We start from the raw sequence: 24,961 nt of genomic DNA, 5'->3' as shown, positions 1-24,961 counted from the left end.
GATCTCAGCGGTTACAGTATGTCTAGATAAAATGGGCAGATGTGAAATGAGACGGGGCATAACAATGTTATTGGATCATTAACCAAGTCCACACTGGAAAGACATGTCTGCAGACTTTAGGATTTCCAAGTCTTGGGTGTGAGTGATATTGGTGTGATTTAGTACAGATCTCTAAAACTGTAGTATTGGTATTTGGATGGATGGACATCCCTGTGAGCAATCTCTTAGAGATCAGACAGAGCAAAGACACCACGGCGTTACAGACACTTTTAAAGGCATTTATTGATGAAATACACACTAGTTTTCAACAAAAAGCATCCTTAATATTGTGTGTAAGAAATTCCAGCCCAGTTCTCTACCCAAAACTCCTTTAATGTAGCAATGGAAACCAGTTTATTACATGTGCAATAAAGAATCATAATTCAAAAAAGAGGACAAGCGAAAAAGACACCTGAATAAGTGCCTGTGTTTAACCCAGAAACACAACTGTGGAAATTTCTGTCACAGAGACAACGGCAAAACAAGAGAAACAAAACCAAAACTAAATCCAGCCATTTCATATCCGGGTGCATTAGTGTAGTCTGAGATTCCTGGTCACCCCCAAGACCAGGAAGGCATTTTTGTGACCTGAGGAATTGACTGGAAAGCAAAACAAAACAAATTTAAATTGAGTTTTTACGCTGAAGCCTGGAACCATCTGAGAAACGTATATTGCGTATATAACCACATTGCCAGATTTACATTTGTTTTTCTTTTACCAGACATTGACCCAAAAGGAACACAGCTTGTGTTGGTCGTTTACAGAGAGCATTGCGCAGAGGTGATCACTTAGAATAATACAAAAGAGGGAGGACAGTTACAAATTCATAATTTAAGCCGTACAATACTATGCATGAGTCTTGTATGTTTTAAACAAACAAAAAGGTAAATCATGAACACGGGGAAGGATATCAAATCTCTTGACATTTTTCAAAAACAAATAAGCTACTGTAAGAGTCATAACTTTACAGTACAAATAAATAATAATACAAAATTCGGACAGATTTATATCGATGACGACCACATTTATGGCTCATGAGGGCCTGCCACTGTGAAGGTTGGTAACTGTGGGCTTACTTCCCTACACGTTGAGGGAAAATATGACTGTAACTAGTTAGTCTATATCGAACCAACATTTATCTGGCTAATTAACTAACTTTGACATCCAGACCACATCCCGTTCCTCTTTCTCAGTCTAGGGTCCTAGTTGCAGGTGATCATTTGACACCTTTGAAATGGACAATTGAAATGGAAATCTCATGTTGAAGTGAAAGCCGATTCCAGACAGTTGCCCCTCAATTGGCACCACCTGTGACTGTGATTCACTCCACTTAGGCATAGCACCGTCAAGAGCCAAGCTGCCTTTCTGAGTTAGTGCAGTGGTGCGGTGCCACCCTGGCAAGACAATCTGTATTTTTTGAGTGTTTCATCCAGACTAGCCGTCTGAGTGACCCCGGTCACACGTACGGGTCGCCTGGGTGATTACAGAGCTTTACAGGAGAGCTCAGGGAGCCAGAGTAAAAAAGAGCCATCACACTCAGAGTGAAGACTGTTATTACAGGAACAAACACGGCCATTTTGAGACCACCTGGAATACTTTGATGTCTATCCAGGGTATCCGGTCTAAAATGACTGCCACTGTTAAGACTTAATTGCTCTTTAAAAAAAACTGGGTTAAAAGCCTCCTCAAGTAGCATGTCTAGTTCTGGTCTTCATAAGTGGCATTATGACAACTCAATTCGCTGGTAGTTAAGTTAAGGCAATTAGACTATTTATCAGTTGCTTATAGCTCGCCCCAACCGCAGTGTGGATAATTCGGAGATAACAAGAGGTCAAATTAGAAAACAGGAGTTTATGAGTTGAGGCCGTGGTTTCCACACTGGCAACGGTTCAGTCTGGATGCAAACCCCGGTCTGCAGTGAACACTGTGGGGAAGCCTGTAAGCCTCTTAGCCTGGCTGTCAAGTGAAGCAGCACTGATGTCTCAATGTTGGGCTGATAAAAGCGTGAAGATCGATCCAATCCACTGCTTCGGTGGTGGAACCTGCCCCCACGTTACTCCACACACCTCTCAGGCATACAATTAAGGTCTCCTGGGTATGAGTTAACTTTGGAAACATTCAAACAACAATACCTCTGCCGACTTTCCTGGCACTGACTGCATCCGACCAATGCCTAAAAACTGCTAGAAGTCATAAAAGTGTAGTGAGTGATAAAGAAAAACAACTGTGGAATGAGCTTTCTGTACCAATTACATAGAGCAGAATGAAGGACTACAGCTAGGACTGGGATCCCCATGCTTTTAACTGAGGTTACTGTGGCTCGCATGAAAATACCCCAAAATAAATACACTCTCTCTCTCTCTGAAGCTGAATCATTTGGGTTTATAGCTACCCCAGCTTTTCTGTATTTTCAATAACACTCCTTCACGGTCCACAACTTTATTGACCATTCTCTCTGTTCCGTTTCCAGAGCAAGCCTGGACCGCGGGGAAAAGAAAACAAACAAATCAACAAGAAAAAGCCAGCACCTTTTTCCTCTGCACAGAGAGAGCGAGAGAGACAGTTGTGACAAGAAAAGACGGGGCTCCGGCACGTAGGCACTAGGCAGGTCGTCACGAAGCCCGACTAGTGAGTGACTGAACTACTATCAGCACTCGGGAATCCACAGCACTCATTTTAACCCTCTGAAGCTGATCTGCACAAGATTGAGTTAGAGAAAAGACGTTAGCACCATACTCAGCTCCAAGAAGAGAGTAAAGAAACGCAAGCACCAGCCTTCACGGTGGCAAAGCCCCCAAAACAAGACCCCCTCGCCGCCCCCATTCTGTCCCAGAGATCACATCACAGGGTTCCTGAACAGTACTCACATGCATACAAAACAAGTTGAGAAAAGAAGATCTGAGTCTCATAACAACACCATGTAAAATGCCTTTGTTCCAATTATACCAGTTCTTAAAGGAAAACTCAACCCAAAAACTATGCAAAATGCATCACACGGGGATGATTTACGTCATTTTTAAGTTACATATCTTGAAAACTTGAGTGCCGACAAGCAAAGCATTTTTGGGACTATATCAACAATGGACTAATGAAACAAATACCAAACGACAATATTGCGGTGGAATTTTCCTTTAAGAACCCATAGATACAGCTGCGAAATAGTTACTACATCGTTTTTCTCTGATAGCTTTTTTTGCAATACGTAATGATTCCATGGCTATTTTGAGGGCGTACTGGCTAATATGCTGTTCAAACAAAGCTAATGTACATGTATGGGGCCTGTAACACAAAATTCATGTCATTCACACTAGAGACAAGGGGTCAATAATGACAAATAATACATGATTAATACATGATTCGGCTCTTGGATGGGGTAAGCTAAGGTCAAAGGCAGAAGGTAGTGATAAAAACAACAAGAAATGAGTCAGACAGAACTTATGCATATTGTGTTGCCATATGCATACCAAAAATATTTCACACTATAAGATCATAACAAATACCAAGGTGACCTGTGTATAGTCAAAGTATGGAAATTATTTAAAAAACAGACTTATATCAATATATTTATGCATTTACTGATGGGGGGACTGTTAACCAAATACAAATACATTTTGGTTAAGCTGGTTTTCGTAGAGACCTGTATGAAAGTGTTTTTTATATAGTATGCACCTGTAGAAACTTATTTGGACTGTGTACAAGACCGACAGCTTTCCTTGCATAAATACAACTAGGGGAACGAACCATTATTGACAGAAATATTGACAGTGCAGTGAGGTAATGCTATGTGAGGTCTGAAATGTTACTTTAGGGTCCAGTTCAAGGAAAGGATATTTCAGTTGCACCGACGAAAAAGGTGGCCATGACTATGAATTAAGACTGTTCCGGTCCCTCCGTGCCTTGGTTCCCGTAATACACAGTTAAGCCATTAAGCTCTGAAGTACTTTCTCCCCCAACTCTCATTAGATACACTCAAATAAGCACTAAAATTAGAGCCACCTCCCAAAGGTCAAAAAGTAGATTTTGATAATATCATTTCAAAAAAACTAATTTATTTTATATGCTCAAAAGAGTATTACTCTTCAATATCTGAGTGTGCTTCTTTAACATAATGAAGAAACTCAAAGCTCTCGTGATATTAATAACATCTCAATTTCATATTTGACTATCTGTTCCAAACAGCTCTCTAGCTCAGGTCACATACTGCTGTGAAATAGATGATATCTCAGCGACTTTCATATAGCTCACCACGTGGAAATACAAGGGGAAGTCAAGGGGTTTTTCAAGCCTTTGGCACTAAAGGTAGCGATGAGATAGGGACAGAAGAAGTGATGCCCTGCTGCACTGTACATAAAGATCACCCAGTGGAATACATTCTACTAAGGAGTAGGACGCTAACGCTATCAGAAGCTGGCTGCTTTTGTAGACGGTCTCAAATTCATATATTGCTCATACGGCAATGCAACGTCATTTCAGACCCTTTCCTTTTTTTACACGGCAGAAGATTTGATATATTTCTTTTGTTTCTCTCTCAGACAACTATCAGATGCCTTTCTATATACTGACAAGAAGTCTTCTCTGCATTAAAACTCTAACGTATCCTCCAATGCTACATTTGAGTAGCCCAACAATATAGCACTTCTGGAACTATTCCTAACAGTCTAAAGTCTCTCTCCTACTCCTTTCAATCTCTCTCATAATAACATTTTATGTACAATATTGTTATATAGAACATAAATTACTACACACTTGTTTTTGCCTATTCACAATCAACGTTCAGCAAACCCCGAAGCAAATTAAAAATCAAATAGAAAAATCAGAGGACAATTCAACAACTCAATAAACAGCTTAGAAACAGTCTTATCGTGTAACTTTATATACTTTCTGTGCTCCCAAGACTCATCTGACTTTAACCTGAAAAAGAAAACGAATGGTTAAAAATCCTCGTCCTCCCCTTTTTATCAGTTAATGAGGGTCCGAGGAGTGAAGTCTGTAGAAAACAAAAAAGACGGTAGAACGATCACCCGACATCTTGTTCATGTGTAAACAGAGCACCAGTAGTGTCTTGGTTCCATGTCTCTCACCTGTACAAAAGTATAAATATATGCTTTTTCTCTCTAATTTTTCACATATCTAGGACGTATAGTGGACAAAAAAAAGGTTGTTTTTGATCCAAACCCGCCAGTGGTGCAGTATCTGTGCTGGGGTTCTTTGTTTGCTGGCTTGTGTGTACTTTTGCTCTGGTGTGTTGGTGTTGGGGTTGATCGTCTCTGCATAAATAGTACGTTGCACAGTCCTGGGCCACTGGGCCAAAACAACCGTTCTGTCCGACTACAGCAAATCCATTTTGGGCCTGTAATGCAGCAGGAGGGGGGATTTCTGGAATACAAACAAAACAAATGACAGATAAAGACTGACTGAAAACCATGCAGCTGGCAAAATGTACCTCTAAAAAAAATTGATAGGCTACTACTCTGTTTCTATCCTTTCTTAGCCTCTAGTATACGTCATCTGGATTTAAAATGACCAGCTTGGATCGTAACATACACTTCACTTTATCTTGGGGTTTTATGTCATCATAGCAAATCGTGAGAGAAAGGGTCTCAAAATAGTTTCCGGAGAACAAGCTGTTTTCTTAACTTCTTGCGACTACAGGGGGTGCTGTTCCGAATTAGCATTTTGTCGTCTCCAAATTAAACTGCCTAGTACTCAATTCTTGCTCGTACAATATGCATATTATTAATTCTATTGGATAGAAAACACTTTCTAGTTTCATACAACGTTGGAATTATGTCTGTGGGTGACCCAGAACTCTTTCTACAGCGAAATCCATGACAGACAGTGAAAGGTCTGAGAGCGAAGCTCTGGTTTCAGATCAGTTTTTAAGGTCTCTGTGTATCCTATGGAACGACACGAACTGCACCCGCCTTCCCCTGGATGTCAGTAACCAATGAGAAGTGGAATGGGCCTTCTAGGTAGCTCTCAGAGGTTATAAAAGACCAAGGAGTGAGAGTAGCCCCCCTTTCGACGCTCGCCCTTACGCAGGAAGGGACCTCCGGATGCCATTTTCAAAGGCTCGGTTATCAACGTGAAATGTATCCGTCTGTAATTTAATTCGATATAGGAGTTAGAAACATCATAAGGTAGTTAATTTAAACCGTTTTATAGCAATTTATATCCGTTTAGTGCGATTTTGATGCATTTCTATGTGAAGCACCGGGCACGTTTCGGGGTCCCGGTCGAACGTTAGCGGGCATTTCGACGGACAAAGGACATCTTTCGACCAAAAGAAGATTAGACCCAAGAAAGAATACATTGCCCAAGAATCTGATGGAAAATCACCTCATAGTAAGTAATATTTAATATGATAAATCGTTGTTCTGTCGAAATATTTTAAACGCATATTTCGCCATTTTGTTTTCTATCCCTTCGCTTGGCGAACCCTGTATTGCACAGTAAGGATAATTTTAGAAATGTAAATCAGCGATTGCATTAAGAACTAATTTGTCTTTCGATTCCTGTCAACCCTGTATTTTTTAGTCAAGTATATGATTAACTATTGATTAAACTAGATCACTCTGAAAGATGGCGACCGACTTTTCCATGCTGGTTTTGCTACCATCTTCATTGTATAACCACGTTTTTTTATGGCTAAATATGCACATTTTCGAACAAACAATATATGTATGTTGTAATATGATGTTACAGGAGTGTCAACGGAAGAATTCTGAGAAGGTTAGTGAAAAAATTAATATCTTTTGGCGATGATTACGTTATCGCTCTTTGGCTTCAATTGATGCTCTGGTATTGTTTGCACATGTGGTATGCTAACTTATCGATTTATTGTGTTTTCGCTGTAAAACGCTTAGAAAATCTGAAATATTGTCTGAAATCACAAGATCTGTGTCTTTCCATTGCTATGCTTTGTCTATTTTTATGAAATGTTTTATGATGAGTAAATTGGTCATACACGTTGCTCTCTCTAGTAATTCTAGTCCAGTTGTGACTGTGGGTGCAATTGTAAACTGTGATTTCTACCTGAAATATGCACATTTTTCTAACAAAACCTATCCTATACCATAAATATGTTATCAGACTGTCATCTGAGGAGGTTTTTTCTTGGTTAGTGGCTATCAATATCTTAGTTTAGCCGAATTGGTGATAGCTACTGGTGGAGAGAGAAAATGGTGGACAAAGGAAAAATGGTGTATTTTGCTAACGTGGTTAGCTAATAGATTTACATATTGTGTCTTCCCTGTAAAACATTTTAAAAAACAGAAATGATGGGGTTATTCACAAGATCTGTATCTTTCATCTGGTGTCTTGGACTTGTGATTTAATGATATTTAGATGCTACTATTTAATTGTGACGCTATGCTAGCGATGCTAATCAGTGTGGGGGGGGTGGGGGGTGATCCCGGATCCGGGATTGATACTCGTGAAAGGTTAACTGAGACCCCTGTGTGTAGTGATGGGAAAAGCGAGGCTTTCTCGGTCTTTGCGAGGCTTTCTCTGTCTTTGGGGCTTTCACCAAATTGTGCCGGAAAACGGTTAATGACTCGGAGCTATTAACACGATGCACATTAGTGACATCACCTGGTCAGCAATAAAAAGCAGCATGTGACGTTCATATGGAAGTCTTTTCCAGAATATCAATCAAATCTCCGTGGCGCAGCGGTTAGTTGTGGGTGTTAATAACCTACACTTTTAGAAAAAAACTTAAAAGGATCTTCTGCTGTCCCCATAGGAGAACCCTTTTGGGGTTCTACTGGAAACCAAGAAGGGTTACCCTATGGGGACAGCCGAAGAACCATTTTGCAACCATTTTTTTCTAAGAGTGTACAATCAGCTACCATTACAAGTTCGCACCTTCCATCATACGTCCCTTTTTTGCTGTGAATCCCTTTTTATGCTGTCAAAAATTGTGAATTTATGGCATTATTTCGGATGCTATAGACATAAGCTTATTCTACACTAAATAAAACAAATTGTTTGAACAACAATGTGCAAAAAGTGTGGTGTCACATAAAAAAAGGTGTAAATAATATGTCTTCGCTGGGGTTCGACCCCATTCCCTGTCATCAGTGAGTGTTCTGTTCCCCGAGACCATGACTCTACATGCTGAGCTGTTCAGGTGACACGACAAGAAGAAAATCCTAACTACATTGTAGGCCTAAGTACGGTGTCCAGTAGAGGTCGGTGTTTTAAAGCAACTTGGAATCGACGATAGCACTGGAACCACAGCGAAATCTGTGGCATTTTGCAACCCACGGTTTCAAAAACCGCGTGATCAAACGAAGCTTCGGATGCCATTGATCATGTGATAATGTTACTTTGAAACGGGCATCGGTACATTGTGTCGGATCAGTAGTGCTTTGAAACGGGCATCGGTACATTGTGTCGGATCAGTAGTGCTTTGAAACCGGCATCGGTACATTGTGTCGGATCAGTAGTGCTTTGAAACGGGCATCGGTACATTGTGTCGGATCAGTAGTGCTTTGAAACGGGCATCGGTACATTGTGTCGGATCAGTAGTGCTTTGAAACCGGCATCGGTACATTGTGTCGGATCAGTAGTGCTTTGAAACGGGCATCGGTACATTGTGTCGGATCAGTAGTGCTTTGAAAACGGAATCGGAGCACCGGTGCTCAAGCATCAAATGTCCCATCACTACCTGTCTGCACAGCTTTTCAGCATGCATATCTGTGGATGATCTATGCAGAGTACATACATTCAACAGAACCTGAAAAGCAATATTAAAATGTCAGGAGACTTACTACCCCATTCTCTTATATATGAAAGTATTACCTTAAATCTCCATCTCGTCACGACAACAAATTTCAAAGTGTGGTCCTTCCCCAAGATTTCCTCATTGCATAAAATGTCCAGCTGTGAATGGGAGATATAAGAACACCACATTTATTACCATTTTACTGGAAGGAAAATCCCCTGCAGGGCATAAATACCTCTTAAGCTAGGGGTGTTTAATGCTGTGACAACAACCGCATTACCAGAAACATGCTCTGCTTTGATAACATTTCATATGTTGTCCTTCTGAATCAGGCTTGTGTCTCCCATTGCCGTGGAATTCTAAAATGAACCCTCCAAACACCACAGCTATCATTTTCCTCTCACTTTCACTCAGCGTCAAACCATCTCCGTTTCTTGGAGAGGAAAGAAAGATGGCACCGTATATTTGACGGTGGGCCCTTGGCACCTTGCGCATGGAGGGCTTTTGGAAAAGCACAAAAAGCGTATTTGTAGACAACACGAATCAAATGACGCCTCGCCAATCCACTCCTCCTCCTTGGATTAAAGTTTGATATTCTGTGAGGCGGCTGGCCGCATCTGCATTCGGCCAATCAATACTCTCCCTAACACAGAGGCTGAGGGACTAAGGGGAAAGGGAGAGAGGAGAGGAAGCCAGTGTGAAGCAGCACTGCCATAGCAGCACCTACTGGTAGCTGGCTGTTCCTTCTTGTTTTTGTTTTTAGTTTTTTTCCCTTTTTGTCCCCAATTTCAAGGTATCCAATTGGTAGTTACAGTCTTGTCTCATCGCTGCAACTCCCGTACGGACTCGGGAGAGGCAAAGGTCGAGAGCCGTGCGTCCTCCGAAATACAACCCAACCAAGCCGCACTGCTTCTTGACACAATGCCCATTTAACCTGGAAGCCAGCCACACCAATGTGTCGGAGGAAACACCATACACCTGGCAACCATGTCAGCGTGAACTGCGCCTGGCCCGCCACAGGAGTCGCTGGTGCGCGATGGGACAAGGACATCCCTGCCGGCCAAACCCTCCCTAACCCGGTTGACGCTGGGCCAATTGTGCACCGCCTCGTGGGTCTCCCGGTCGCGGCCGGCTGCGACAGAGCCTGGGCGGCTGGATGTTCCTTCTAACAGAGAAACAATGTTTTTTCCTTGCTGTTTTTGCCTTGGTGCCAGTTTAAAACCGTCTTGCCACATCAAGACATACAGAAATAATAGACAGCATGTATTCGAGTAGTGATTCAATTATTGATATTATCATAATATGAAAGAATGGACACAATATCCAAAGATGTGTTTGGGGGCTGGGAGACATGGCAACAAGTTTGAAAACTCATAAAAAATGATAAGACACATGGTGTGAATGACGCAACGCATTCAGCTCATGTGGGCTGCTGAAATATCAAGATGGATGCCACAATTATCTTACAGCTATACCAATATAACCCATGGGAAAGTGATGCACTGTGCTTTGACACAGCGGGGGCTGTTGACGCACACTTCCGCTGTGTGTTTGCCGTTGAAAATAGATTTTGTATGAACAATGACTCTTAATATTCAATAGACAACAATAGAGCAGCTGACAGCTGTATTGCGCTACGGACGTTGGTGATGGAAGCGTATGCGATGAAGACCACCCACACACACTCACACACATCTTCATGACAGACAGATACCAGAGAGAAAAGGCTAATTGAACACCCAGGATCTCCCACATACAGTTATGACAGGCAACTCACAACGACATGACAGAAAGCAAATTATATTACAAGAGCTTATTTTCCCCAGAACATATGGTGGATGGTAAACGCTTTGTGAAAAATAATGACAGCAGAGAGGCTTTGATAGTGTATGTGATGGTGCATACAGATTCACTGCCTTCAGAAGACCAAGAATGCCTTGTTAAAAGTGATCACCTTTCAGTTTGAAGTGCATGGGAAGGGCTTAAAGAGACAGCTAGTCAAAACTACATCTTGGGGCCTCCTTAAAAATAGGTCCTTTATCACTGAACAAGTGTTACAGAGTCCAAGTCAGTATCAGCAGGTAAACCAGGAAAAATCCCCTCCCCCCCTTGCCGTAAAGTGTGTTAGACGTACCTCATTAAACGATGTCAGGTTAAGCTTTTTGGCGATGAATTTCTTGAGGTGAAGGACTGTGGCTTGCGCCGAGCAGCGGATCCACTTGCGCTTCAGGTCGCGGAGCTTGCTGCTGTTGCACTCCAAACAGATGCTGACCTGCAGGAGGGAAGACAAACTACAAAATGACTGAGGTGGAACTTGAATTTTCCTTTCAGGCTTCTCAGTACAGTCATGAAGGCAGACCAGATGACTTATCTTAATTATCCTGTGCTGAAAATACAGTGCATCAACCACTTTCCATCCTACGTTTAAAATACCATTCCACATGAGACTTGCCATCCAAATGGAATAGGTATCGTTCATGGTGACTCTGTGCCATGTCATTGTCTCAGTACGCCAGGAGATGGAGAGTGGCACACTTTTGGAGCATGGCAAAACAAAGATGGAGCCACAGGTGGCTTGGCAAGGCTGTGTCTGAAAGAGTCATGTTGCATTACCAGCAACAGGCCTCATCCTCAGATTGCCACACAGGCACAGACAAAGTGCCCTGGTAAAGTGGCTTTCTCATGCCATTTTCAGGTGATTTCTTGGGACCCAGGGAGGGAGTAATAGAAACAGGGTATTAACGCCACCATCTTTCTCCCTCTTTAAACATCAAGAGATCCAGAAAAAAACAAGGCTCTCCAGAGTTATGCTTTAACATGAAAATCATCTCAACTTGTAAATAAATACTCAGCAGCCATGTAACGTATCGAAAGCAAAGGCTGCTGTAAAGTGTAAAGATCGCTGTAAAGTGTAAATGGCTGGTTTTCAATGGAACAAGCAATGAAGGAAACGTTATGATGCAAATAAAGGCTTCGCAGTGAGAGAGTGAGAGACAGAGTTAATGGTAGTTCAGCAGCAGTCTTCTGGGCCATTACATTAGTGGAATCATTAGGGAACTGCCAAGCTGGTATGACTCGCAGCAAACTCACAGATATGACTGATGCAATAGCCCAGCGTATTGAGTAAAGGAAGGTCTTTGGAGCAGCAGAGCACACCTTTTCTCTCTTCTTTTGATTTGTGTACTGAACAGCAGACATCAAATGTTGAAGGAGAAAACGTGAAATGACTTGATAGATTCAATGACTAGAGATTGTTCAATATTTTACATTTCAGTCAATAGTTATGTCCATATTCAGCATCCCAAAATCACCATCCTTGGAGTTAGATAACATGGTGTCAGTCATTATGGTTTTTCTAAAAATGATTTTTTGATCACATGACCGATCAGAGTTCTTGTATCTTTTTTTATCGGGAGCTCATTTCACTTGAAAAGAACCGACACCTAATACACTCTCTCCATTGTCTGGAAATCCTGGATGTGCAAATTCAATCGTTTGTGCCTCGGCCGACGTAAGCAGACATTGCTCTGATTCATTTTTCTTTTGTGGTTCTTCTTCCTTTCAGTTTCAGTATTGTGCTGCTCTCATTAGCCTGCCTTGGCTTCCCTTCGCACCCCAAGGTCAACCTTTAGAAGGTCAGCCAGCAGACATGGCGGGAGAAGTCCAAAACCCAGCCATGCATGGCCCTCTCCTGCTGTTATTACTACTACCAACTAGGGTTGAGTTGCTGTTGTAAAACCTCACTTAAAAGAAAATGTAGTTATCGTCCTCTCCGTCCTCTTTCCTTCTGTTCTCTTTTCTGTTATCAACCCTTTCTGTATGACCTCCCTCCTCTCTGTCCTCTCTTTCACTCTCCATTAACCTAATATCCTGTCTCTCATTCCTCTCTTCACCTCCTTCCTTCCATCCGCTCTTTTTCACTCACGCCGTCTTTTTCCTCTCCTCCACAATTTAATAGCAGACTCTCCCATCCACGGTGACTTATAGACCTTCTATCTATCCTCCAAATATTTGTTTTCTTTTATCTCTTTTTCACATCCTCCCCTCAACTGTCTCCATTTCACCCTCTCCATCTCTCCTGTGTCTCACCTGACACTTGACAGCAGTTCACCCCTCCCTGTATTCTATCCACAGAGCCTAGCTACAGCTGCCCTATTAGCTATTCTTTCCACGCTCCATTCCTCTGCTGAATACCAAAAGAGCGGGACCTTGGACCCCTGGTGCAATCTCCCAGCCAAGCGTAGACGACGTGCCGCTTGGCTGGGTGTGGACGGGCATATTTTCAAAAACTGACATGTGGCTCCTTTCTCTGTAGGGACAATGGCTAAATGGTAAACAGCCAATCTCCTAAAGCTATACAGTCGTGACGAGTGTGCGGCGACTCCTTTATTGAAATGACTGTTTGTGGATACGACGGCGACATGCAGCGACAATAAAAGCTCTCTCTGCATTATTGATATCATCCACAGGGCTGAGAAGTTACCTGAATATAAAATGACATCAAGATGGAATTCATGTAAAACCGTCCCCCATTTTGAATGGGTTAGCTGTATGTGTGTCATGCTGGGTTGTCTACTTGTAGATTTTAGGCCTAGCATGTTGTGAACTGATAATTACAAAAGAGGTAACCTATTACCCAGGGGAATATTGATTAGATTACACTATACATTACGAGGCTCGTAATTTCATGCCACCCAGACATAGGAAATGAAAGATGAGCTTGGAGATGACTCCTTCCTGTCCTGCAGGAAATGAAGGGGGCGTGTGGTGGAAGGGCACCTACCTGCTCGTCGCTGCGGTGATAATCGTTATCCTCCTCCGGTTTCTCCTCCGCCGTTTCCTTTTTGTCTGTGTCCTCTGTTTTCACCTCGCCTGTTGTCAACCAATGAGGGAAGTAACAGTTAGTGGTAATAGAGACTATTAAGCCAAAGTTCTTTGGTTTCTATTAAATTCATAATTTGGATGTTTCAACAAATTAACAAATGTAACTTCATCAAGCCATTGCTTTCTACAAAATTACCACAGACAATTATGAGTGACCGACACTCAGAATCTGTGTTACCTTTAATCTAGTGGACAGGAAATAATTGACTTTCATGCCTGCTCTCTTTGTTGGCTAAACACAAGCAATGCTCATTTGATGCCAGGAAACAGGGCATGCTTCTTTCTAATTAACTAAATGGCCTGTATTCAACTGTAGTCTCCGTTCATGCAGAGGCACATTTATTAGGCAATTACGTGGCCCAAAGTGTCAAGCAGTTTACTTGACTTGTCCCCCGTCGAAGCATATCCCTCCATTACAGGACACCTATTAATCAAGGCAAACCGATTCATTCATTCACTCATTTGCCATTGTGCCAGGGGAGGGGGGCTAACATCAGACCTTTCTTTGGTTTAAATCGGCCTCAGGGAACCATTTGACCCTCTCCTCAAAAATATGGAAGGAGATGGAGAGTTGGAGCTGGAGAAAGGTTATTAGAGAGTAAGGGCTGATGGTCACTGGCAAGAGGAGGAGAGAAAAGAGTCTTCTCCACACACCGGGGTAGCTAAACTGGGGAACATAGTCTTAGAGCGTCGAGGCCAGCTCTTGTTCAATAAACCATACTATTGTTGGCTCCAGCGATGTGGGTCACTGTGATGGAAAACACCTTGGTAGAAAGGGCCATGACAATCTCCCAATCGGGGTCAATTGAGTCAGTTCCGTGACGGCAAAACGAGGGACGTTATCTGAGCTCAGTTGATTAGGTAGCCCCTTGTTTGTGGACAGCCATTTTCTCCCTCTCTCTGATTGGCGATGGGACTGGGGCCCATCTTCTATTGTTCTCCCTTTGCTCTTCACAGCCCATCCCAAAGGGGATTGGCGGTAAGGCTTGAGATAATCTCAAGTGTAAACAGAGTGATTGCCGCTCAAGTGAGGGAAAATTGGATACGATTCACCTTCAGCCAATCTGAAAATAACTCAATGACACTAAGTATAAGGTGGACATTGTTTCCATTTTGGGAATAATTCTAGGAATAAGGCGATTGAACAGTGCTATGATTGTAAACACTGATATTATCGAGTCTTAAAGACAAGAAACTAGTGGGCTAATATGAGTACTACATGTCACAGAGAAACTGGTGGGCTAATCTGAGTACTACATGTCACAGAGAAACTGGTGGGCTAATCTGAGTACTACATGTCACAGAGAAACTGGTGGGCTAATCTGAGTACTACATGTCACAGAGAAACTGGTGGGCTAATCTGAGTACTACATGTCACAGAGAAACTGGTGGGCTAATCTGACTACTACATGTCACAGAGAAACTGGTGGGCTAATCTGACTACTACATGTCACAGAGAAACTGGTGGGCTAATCTGACTACTACAAGTCACAGAGAAAATGGTGGGCTAATCTGAGTACTACATGTCACAGAGAAACTGGTGGGCTAATCTGAGTACTACAAATCACAGAGAAACTAGTGGGCTAATCTGTGCCACAGTGTCTCCTAACCCCTCCTGTCTCAGCCTCCAGTATTTATGCTGCAGTAGTTTGTGTCGGGGGGCTAGGGTCAGTTTGTTATATCTGGAGTACTTCTCCTGTCTTATCCGGTGTCCTGTGTGAATTTAAGTATGCTCTCTCTAATTCTCTCTTTCTTTCTCTCTCTCGGAGTACCTAAGCCCTAGGACCATGCCTCAGGACTACCTGGCATGATGACTCCTTACTGTCCCCAGTCCACCTGGCCGTGCTGCTGCTCCAGTTTCAACTGTTCTGCCTGCGGCTACGGAACCCTGACCTGTTCACCGGACGTGCTACCTGTCCCAGACCTGCTGTTTTCAACTCTCTAGAGACAGCAGGAGCGGTAGAGATACTCTTAATGATCGGCTATGAAAAGCCAACTGACATTTACTCCTGAGGTGCTGACTTGCTGCACCCTCGAGAACTACTGTGATTATTATTATTTGACCATGCTGGTCATTTATGAACATTTGAACATCTTGGCCATGTTCTGTTATGATCTCCACCCGGCACAGCCAGAAGAGGACTGGCCACCCCTCATAGCCTGGCTCCTCTCTAGGTTTCTTCTTAGGTTCCGGCCTTTCTAGGGAGTTTTTCCTAGCCACCGTGCTTCTACACCTGTATTGCTTGCTGTTTGGGGTTTTAGGTTGGGTTTCTGTACAGCACTTTGAGATATCAGCTGATGTAAGAAGGGCTATATAAATACATTTGATTTGATTTGATCTGAGTACTACATGTCACAGAGAAACTGGTGGGCTAATCTGAGTACTACATGTCACAGAGAAACTAGTGGGCTAATCTGAGTACTACAAGTCACAGAGAAACTGGTGGGCTAATCTGAGTACGACATGTCACAGAGAATTTATATTTCTCAGTGAATTAGCTTTTACATAACTTGTTGACGTCGAAAAAACACATTTGTCTTCACGGAGGATATTGTCGTAAAGTCGGCATGTAAAAGAGAGAGAAAGCCAGAGAGCGAGAGAGAAAGAAAGAAAGACGAAACGAGAGATAACAAGCAAGAGAAAGAGAACACAACAGCGAGAGAAATAGACAGAACAAAAATATGACAGTGAAAGCCTTTTTGAGCCCTTGAAGTGAAGGTGCCATTATAGATGCATCCATTAGCACGCGCATGTCATTCCCCGCTTCGGGGTTTGGCTCTCAGGAAATCTGGGAGCAGGAGCTGCCGCCTGTCATTAGCCCACAAGCTCCGCACTATCTCTGTTTTGCTGGGCAGTGAGTGCAGACAAGGGTTTCATTTCTGCCAGGATTCTGTCAATGTAAGTGTGTTAGCCATGGCTCAGCCCAACCTACAGCAACAGCGGGGGGTAGCACGAGAGCAGTTCCACTTCCATTTGAGAGTTAATTACAAGAAATCAGAAAGGTTATTAAGCAAGCGATTAGGTCTGCTCTGTGACGACCCTCTGGGCACGAGTTTACAAAAACCCTCAGTGTCGGGCTGGGATGGAATGCGGCCGTGCATTACAGCCACCGCCACTGATTGGGTTGGGCTGAATCAAGGAACAAGGTGATACTAAGTGGAGGAAAATAGAGGGCGGATATGTTGAGATGTGTGTGCCTGGGTTCCGGCAAGGCGAGCTGGGCCGTACCATTGCGTTGAGGATCTAGATGTTTCATGCTGCACAGCTCTCCTTTGATGTCCCCGGGCACTTCCATTCCCAGCTTCTGATAGAAGTCTCTTTGTTTTTTTATCTCCGCTGCAGGAGGGGGGAGGAGGGAATTAGAGAGAGAGAGACACAAGGGAGAATTAAGGCCTTGCTTTGGCTGAAGGTGCCTGTCACTAGGGATTCTTTAAGTCTGATATGGAGCAGTATTTTTCTCATTACAGTCCCTCAGATACATCAATGAATGCACATGTCAAATCCTTGATAGATATTCCAGGGCTATGTGCTTTGGGATGTTAGTTATTCAGTAACTCCGCCTCAATCTCACGGTACAAACAGATTGTAAGGAAACAGGGTTGAGAGATGTGTATGGGCAGAGAATAATAGTGACAGTTAAATGTTATTGGTGAAGGGACAAGGAAGAAGATAAACCAATATGAGATAATTACCCTCTTGTAACCCCGGCACCAACTTGTAGACAATGTCTTGCATTGTTCGGTCATGGCTAGAGGAAAAGAGATATGAAATCTAGAAATTAGAAATCTAACAATTTATACTGACAGTTTAAGATATGTTATACCCTGCTTACTCTGTCTTGTTCGGAAGCTTTTACTTTACTGTAACTGACGTTGACGAGACAGAAAAGATCATTCGATTTGTAAAAAGATGATATACATAAATGCTGATCATACACACCTCCTAAATGTCAGCAGCACATGCTTGATGTGTGAACACCCTTAACCATTAAACAGCAAGAGTGACAGCAAAACACAGCATCTCAACCACTGCCCAGCACAGCAGTGACCATACTCTATTTCAACAGCTGAAAAGCATTGTGACTAGCAGGACCCAGTGGGGTGTGTTGTGATGTCACAAGGACCCTGGAAATATATGTGGTGTTCCTGGTGTCTGGAGTGAAGGTCATTCCATCTATTTGCTGCTCAGGACCACAATTAGCTGATTCTCTCCCCGAGGCCGGCGAGAGCCAACCGCTTACCACCGCGGTAGCCAAACTTTGCCTCGCCCAAACACAGCAAGGTGTGACAACTTTTTGACAGAGCCCTTGATGCACAGGGGTGTGGGGGTGGATGGAGCCTCAATTAGCTTTCGTTTAAATATGCAATGTGCAAGATTTCCTAATGCTCGATGATGACACATACCCCTCATTTTTGGGAGAATATGACTTATCAGGAACGTGTTATATATATATATATATACAGAGTACCAGTCAAAAGTTTGGACACACCTACTCATTCAAGGGTTTTTCCTTATTTTTACTATTTTCTACATTGTAGAATAATAGTGAAGACATCAAAACTATGAAATAACACATGGAATCATGTAGTAACCAAAAAAGTGTTAAACAAATCAAAATATATTTTATATTTGAGATTCCTCAAAGTAGCCACCCTTTGCCTTGATGACAGCTTTTCACACTCTTGGCATTCTCTCAACCAGCTTCATGAGGTAGTCACCTGGAATGCATTTCAATTAACAGGTGTTAACAGGTGTGCCTTGTTAAAAGTTAATTTGTGGAATTTCTTTCCTTCTTAATGCGTTTGAGCCATTCAGTTGTGTTGTGACAAGGTAGAGGGAATATACAGAAGATATCCATATTTGGTAAAAGAACAGCTCAAATATGCAAAGAGAAACATGAAGGTCAGTGAATGTGGAAAATTTCAAGAACTTTGAAAGTTTCTTCAAGTGCAGTCGCAAAAACCATCAGGCGCTATGATGAAACTGCCTCTCATGAGGACCACCACAGGAAAGGAAGACCCAGAGTTACCTCTGCTGCAGAAGATACGTTCATTAGAGTTAACTGCACCTCAGATTGCAGCCCAAATAAATGCTTCACAGAGTTCAAGTAACAGACACATCTCAACTGTTCAGAGGAGACTGCGTGAATCAGGCCTTCATGGTCGAATTGCTGCAAAGAAACCACTACTAAAGGACACCAATAAGAAGAGACTTGCTAGGGCCAAGAAACACGAGCAATGGACATTAGACTGGTGGAAATCTGTCGTTTGGTCTGATGAGCCCAAATTTGAGATTTTTGGTTCCAATCGCCATGTCTTTGTAAGACGCAGAGTAGCTGAACGAGTGATCTCCGCATGTGTGGTTCCCACCGTGAAGCATGAAAGAGGAGGTGTGATGGTGTGGGGGTGCTTTGCTGGTGACACTGTCAGTGATTTATTTAGAATCGAGGGCACACTTAACCAGCATGGCTACCACAGCATTCTGCAGCGATACACCATCCAATCGGGTTTGCACTTATCATTTGTTTTTCAAAAGGACAATAACCCAAAATACACCTCCAGGCTGTGTAAGGGCTATTTGACCCAGGAGAGTGATGGAGTGCTGCATCAGATGACCTAGCCTCCACAATCACCCAACCTCAACCCAATTGAGATGGTTTGGGATGAGTTGGACCGCAGAGTGAAGGAAAAGCAGCCAACAAGTGCTCAGCATATGTGGGAACTTCTTCAAGACTGTTGGTAAAGCATTCCTCATAAAGCTGGTTAAGAGCATGCCAAGAGTGTGCAAAGCTGTCATCAAGGCAAAGGGTGGCTACTTTGAAGAATCTCAAATATAAAAAAATATTTTGATTTGTTTAACACTTTTTTGGTTACTACATGATTCCATATGTGTTATTTCATAGTTTTGATGTCTTCGCTATTATTCTACAAGGTGTGTCCAAACTTTTGACTGGTGCTGTGTATATATATATATATATATATACATACACACACACACATATATATTAGCGTAGTACAACTGTATCAGTTCATCATAAGCCCAAAAGTATTTGCATGAAATATGGTTAGATTGCTTGTGTTTTCCTCCTCTCAGCACCAGTAGTAGTAGCAGTTGTTTTGATCTCTGCCTCTCACACCTAGTTTGAACCTGTTCCATGATTTGTGTTAATGCACTGATGTATCTTTCACCTGTTTAAATGTTTGGCATTCATGAGCTTTTTATTTTAAACAAACAACTACTCCGAGATGGGCCTTTCCATTAAAATAGGGGCATATGCCTAATGACTAAATAGCAGGTAGACATTTAAGCTGGCAAACATCCCAGTGGCCACAATACTAATCAGAACCTACTGCCCCAACACTGGACAACAGATGGACAACAGTCCCTTTAGTGTGTGTGTGTGTGTGTGTGCGTGTGCGTGTGTGTGTGTGTGTGTGTGTGTGTGTGTGTGTGTGTGTGTGTGTGTGTGTGTGTGCGTGTGCGTGTGCGTGTGCGTGTGTGTGTAAATATGCATGTATTCTGTTGTTGTGTGTTCCTCCTCCACCCCCCTCTCCTTTGACACTATATTGTTTATTGGACAGTGCTGCTGCCCCCTAGTGGTGGGTCTCTGTGCCGCACACTGATGAAACCCAACACTGAGCGGGTAAGGGGAAGGTGGTTTGATGTCCAGGCTGCTCACTCACCCGATGTACTGCAGTGGATGGCTCTGGTGAATGACAATCCTGCACGTGGGACAGGTGTTGTTCTCCTCAAGGTACTTCACTAGACAGCTTCTGCAGACTGGAAGACACGCAGAGAGACACGCCCCTTCCATGATCAGCATTATGGGTGTCTTGTTCTCCTATCTTTTTAGGTTCTAAAAAAGTGAAGCTTTTTGGAGAGAGAGCTTTTCGGACAATGTGAGTCTCGTTGCTTGGTTGTAAGAGAAATTCATTTTCACCAGAGGATTATGATGAAAGCTGTCCATTGTACACTCTACATTGACATTTGGTAAATGAAGACTTTCCACGTGTGGTACAATGGCTCCCTCTAGGGCATGACTGACCTACTACATTACTTGCATTGCCACTGACATTCACGCAAATACATCTCTATCATTACTACAACTACTTTGTGGGGGAGGTTTGCTTGATTGTTGTGACAATTACACTTTATTGCGACAACGAAAATGTATATTCTTGTATGAAAACTTATGCATGAAGCCCTCATAAAGATACAAGAGCAGCGTTACTATCTGAAGACTGTGTATGAGCGCCATCGGCAGGTACTCACAGGTGTGTAAGCACTCCGTGACAGTAGTGGCATCTATCAGGTACCCCTCACACAGGCGACAAGTGATGTGGGCGTTGATGTCCCACAACTTGATCTTCCTGGTTAGTGTCTCAGGGTTCTGGGGAGAAGAAGGACAAAAAAACATGCTGAGTCCAAACTCAAGTTGTTCCGTTTTGTTTATCTTTCTACATTCTAAGGGTAACCTACCAATTCAGTTTTGACAAAAGACTAAAAGATAAAGACCTGTCAACTGTCCAACTCATTTGTTTCAAGGTCATGCAGAGTACTGCTTTGTACACAGTGCCTTCAGAAAGTATTCATACCCCTTGACTTAATCCCCATTTTGTGGTGTTACAGACTGAATTGTGTGTTCACACCCATCTACACACAATACCCCATAATGACGAAGTGAAAACATGTTTTTAGAAAGCTTTGCAAATGTTTTGAAAACTAAATACAGAAATATCTCATTTACATAAGTATTCACACCCGAGTCAATAACATCCCCTTTGACAACGATTACAGCTGAGTCTTTCTGGGTAAGTCTCTTAAGAGCTTTCCACACCAGGATTGTGCAACATTTGCACATTATTCTTTTTCCAATTCTTCAAGCTCTGTCAGATTGGTTGTTGATCATTGCCAGACAGCCATTTTCAAGACTTGCCATAGACTTTAAGTCTAAGTCAAAATTGGAACTAGGCCACTAAGGAACATCAATGTAGTCTTGGTAAGCAAGTCCAAGGTGTATATTTGGCCTTGTGTTTTAGGTTATTGTCCTGCTGAAAGGTGAAATTGTCTCCCAGTGTCTGTCGGAAAGCAGACTGAACCAGGTTTTCCTTTAGGATTTTGCCTGTGCTTAGCTCTATTCAGTTTTCATTTAATCCCCCCAAAAACTCCCTAGTCCTTGCCGATGATAAGCAAACCCATAACATGATGCAGCCACCACCATGATTTTGCACATCTGTCTTATTGTAATATTTCAATTCTATACAGGCTTCCAACTTTTCACTCTGTCATTTAGCTTAGCATTGTGGAGTAACTACAATGTTGCTGATTCAACCTCAGTTTTCTCCTATCAGTCATTAAATTCTGTAACTGTGTTACGGTCAACATTGGACTCATGGTGAAATCCCTGAGCGGTTTCCTTCCTCTCCGGCAACTGAGTTTGAAAGTACGGCTGTATCTTTGTTGTAACTGGGTGTATTGATACACCATCCAAAGTGTAATTAATAACTTCACCATGCTCAAAGGGATATTCAATATCTGCTTTTTAAATTTTTACCCATCTACCAATAGGGGCCCTTCTTTGCGAGGCATTGGAAATCCTCCCTGTCCTTTGTGGTTGAATGTGGGTTTGAAATTCAGTGCTCGACTGAGGGACCTTACAGACAATTGTATGTATGTACAGAGATGAGGTAGTCATTCAAAAATCATGTTAAACGCTATTATTGCACACAGAGTCCATGTAACTTATTATGTGACTTGTTAAGCACATTTTTACTCCTGAACTTATTTAGACTTGCCATAACAAAGGAGTTGAATACTTATTGACTCAAGACATTTCAGCTTTTCATTTATTTATTTTTTGTAAAAATGTCTAAAAACATAATTCCACTTTGATATTATGGGCTATTGTTTGTAGGCCAGCGACACAAAATCTCAATCCATTTTAAATTCAGGCTGTAACAACAAAATGTGGAAAAGTTCAAGGGGTGTGAACACTTACTGAAGGCACTATAGAGAGACAGACAGACGGACAGACGGACAGACAGACAGACAGACAGACAGACAGACAGACAGACAGACAGACAGACAGACAGACAGACAGACAGACAGACAGACAGACAGACAGACAGACAGGCAGGCAGGCAGGCAGGCAGGCAGGCAGGCAAACAAGCAGTCAGGCAGGCAGGCAGGCAAACAAGCAGTCAGTCAGACAGACAGAGGCAGAGTGAGGCAGAGACATGAAACTCCATTCATGCTGGGTGATTGTCTTGGCTTACCCCTAATGCCGCCATGTGTTGACTGGGGATGATTTGGCAGCCACGTCTCTTCCTGCAGGCACGAGGTGGTGTTAGCTCCGCATCATGGATGCCCTTTCATGTGGCTAGGAGAGAACACAGAAAGACAACATCACGATTAGAATTCTTTGTGTTCTACAGCAGTGGTGGTTCCCCCAAAGTCCCTTGTACCATGGGATAAAACAGTGTTTCTAGCCCAGGGTCCTCCAACTCCTATCCTGGAGAGCAGTGTTGGAATACCGACGTGTTACCATTGGACTGGAACAAAAGCCTGTAGTCACCCAGCAGCTATCCAGGACAGGAGTTAAAGAGGCTCATTCTAGCCTTATCCCAATCATGAACTAAACTGAGACCAGACAAATATTGGAGCACAGAATTTATCTGCCTGATATCAGGCTTATCTTGAACTGCAACCGCTTAAGAGTTGGCTGCGACCCACCATTTTTTGGGACACTGCTCTACAGACCTGAAATTAACCTGGGAAAGTGCTCAGACTATTGAAACAACATTTATACAATGAGACCGTTGTATGGAGTGGAGACGTCCCTGAATTCATGTAACAAAATAAGAACCATATTTAAAGTAACTTCAGATCCAGTAAAGCATAAAAATAAACATCGGACCTAACATTTCCAGGAGAAAAAGTGGTGTCCCCACATGACACGAGGACTGACGTATTGCAGTACTTAGTCACTCTATTAGACAGAGGCCTTGAGATTTACTACCCATTCTGAGCCAGAACGCCACTCTATTAGAAATAGGCCTAGAGATTCACTACCCATTCTGAGCCAGAACGCTTTGAGTTGTGAGCTCCAAAAACCTCTTTGACTTGGCATGAAACGGACTCCCACTGCTTTTTCTAGCCTATTGATCTTAAATGTGAATTCTCTTTTACTCGGTCTGGGACAATACAAGTCTGCCTGTGTGCTTTTGTCTGCTCACCAGACCATGACATTAGTCCACTTACTCCATTGAGGTGAGTGAAGGAAGGCTGCTGAGCATCTATTAGGGGTTCTCTATCACCTGGGCTGCGTACCAAACCATGTAACACAGTTGCTGTAACAGTTGCCAGACTGTCAGGGTTGAACAAGTGCATTCAGTTGCAGAGCACTTGCAAGTGCGTTGACAGGACGTGTTTACATCCTGCCGTATCAAAATGACCCGGGACGTGTTTACATCCTGCCGTATCAAAATGACCCAGGACGTGTTTACATCCTGCCGTATCAAAATGACCCAGGGCGTGTTTACATCCTGCCGTATCAAAATTACCCAGGACGTGTTTACATCCTGCCGTATCAAAATGACCCAGTGTTTACATCCTGCCGTATCAAAATGACCCAGTGTTTACATCCTGGCGTATCAAAATGACCCAGTGTTTACATCCTGGCGTATCAAAATGACCCAGTGTTTACATCCTGCCGTATCAAAATGACCCGGGACGTGTTTACATCCTGCCGTATCAAAATGACCCAGGACGTGTTTACATCCTGCCGTATCAAAATGACCCAGGACGTGTTTACATCCTGCCGTATCAAAATGACCCAGGACGTGTTTACATCCTGCCGTATCAAAATGACCCAGGACGTGTATACATCCTGCCGTATCAAAATGACCCAGTGTTTACATCCTGCCGTATCAAAATGACCCAGTGTTTACATCCTGCCGTATCAAAATGACCCAGTGTTTACATCCTGCCGTATCAAAATGACCCAGTGTTTACATCCTGCCGTATCAAAATGACCCAGTGTTTACATCCTGCCGTATCAAAATGGCCCGGGACGTGTTTACATCCTGCCATATCAAAATGACCCGGGACGTGTTTACATCCTGCCGTATCAAAATGACCCAGGACGTGTTTACATCCTGCCGTATCAAAATGACTCGGGACATGTTTACATCCTGCCGTATCAAAATGACCCAGGACGTGTTTACATCCTGCCGTATCAAAATGAGCCAGGACGTGTTTACATCCTGCCGTATCAAAATGACCCAGGACGTGTTTACATCCTGCCGTA

The 24,961-nt window shown here is 42.9% G+C and overlaps 1 protein-coding gene across 1 annotated transcript in view; it reads right to left on the bottom strand.

Moving 5' to 3' along the window:
• Positions 1-262: 262 nt before the first annotated feature.
• The window catches only part of LOC120048065 (polycomb group RING finger protein 3-like), a 46,289-nt gene continuing 21,590 nt past the window's right edge, over positions 263-24,961 (bottom strand). Inside the window, exons 2-10 of the mRNA XM_038993755.1 lie at positions 22,929-23,032; positions 20,926-21,043; positions 20,337-20,433; positions 17,346-17,401; positions 16,882-16,989; positions 13,552-13,640; positions 10,903-11,040; positions 8,846-8,926; positions 263-5,416 (exon numbers count right to left, since the gene is read on the bottom strand). Coding sequence (XP_038849683.1) covers positions 5,369-5,416; positions 8,846-8,926; positions 10,903-11,040; positions 13,552-13,640; positions 16,882-16,989; positions 17,346-17,401; positions 20,337-20,433; positions 20,926-21,043; positions 22,929-22,943 — 750 coding nt within the window. The 5' untranslated portion in view covers positions 22,944-23,032 and the 3' untranslated portion in view covers positions 263-5,368. The remainder of the gene's footprint in view (positions 5,417-8,845; positions 8,927-10,902; positions 11,041-13,551; positions 13,641-16,881; positions 16,990-17,345; positions 17,402-20,336; positions 20,434-20,925; positions 21,044-22,928; positions 23,033-24,961) is intronic.

The sequence above is a fragment of the Salvelinus namaycush genome, chromosome 5, assembly GCF_016432855.1.
Source record: "Salvelinus namaycush isolate Seneca chromosome 5, SaNama_1.0, whole genome shotgun sequence".
Classification (NCBI taxonomy): Eukaryota; Metazoa; Chordata; class Actinopteri; order Salmoniformes; family Salmonidae; genus Salvelinus; species Salvelinus namaycush.
This window is presented reverse-complemented; position numbering and strand designations above follow the sequence as displayed.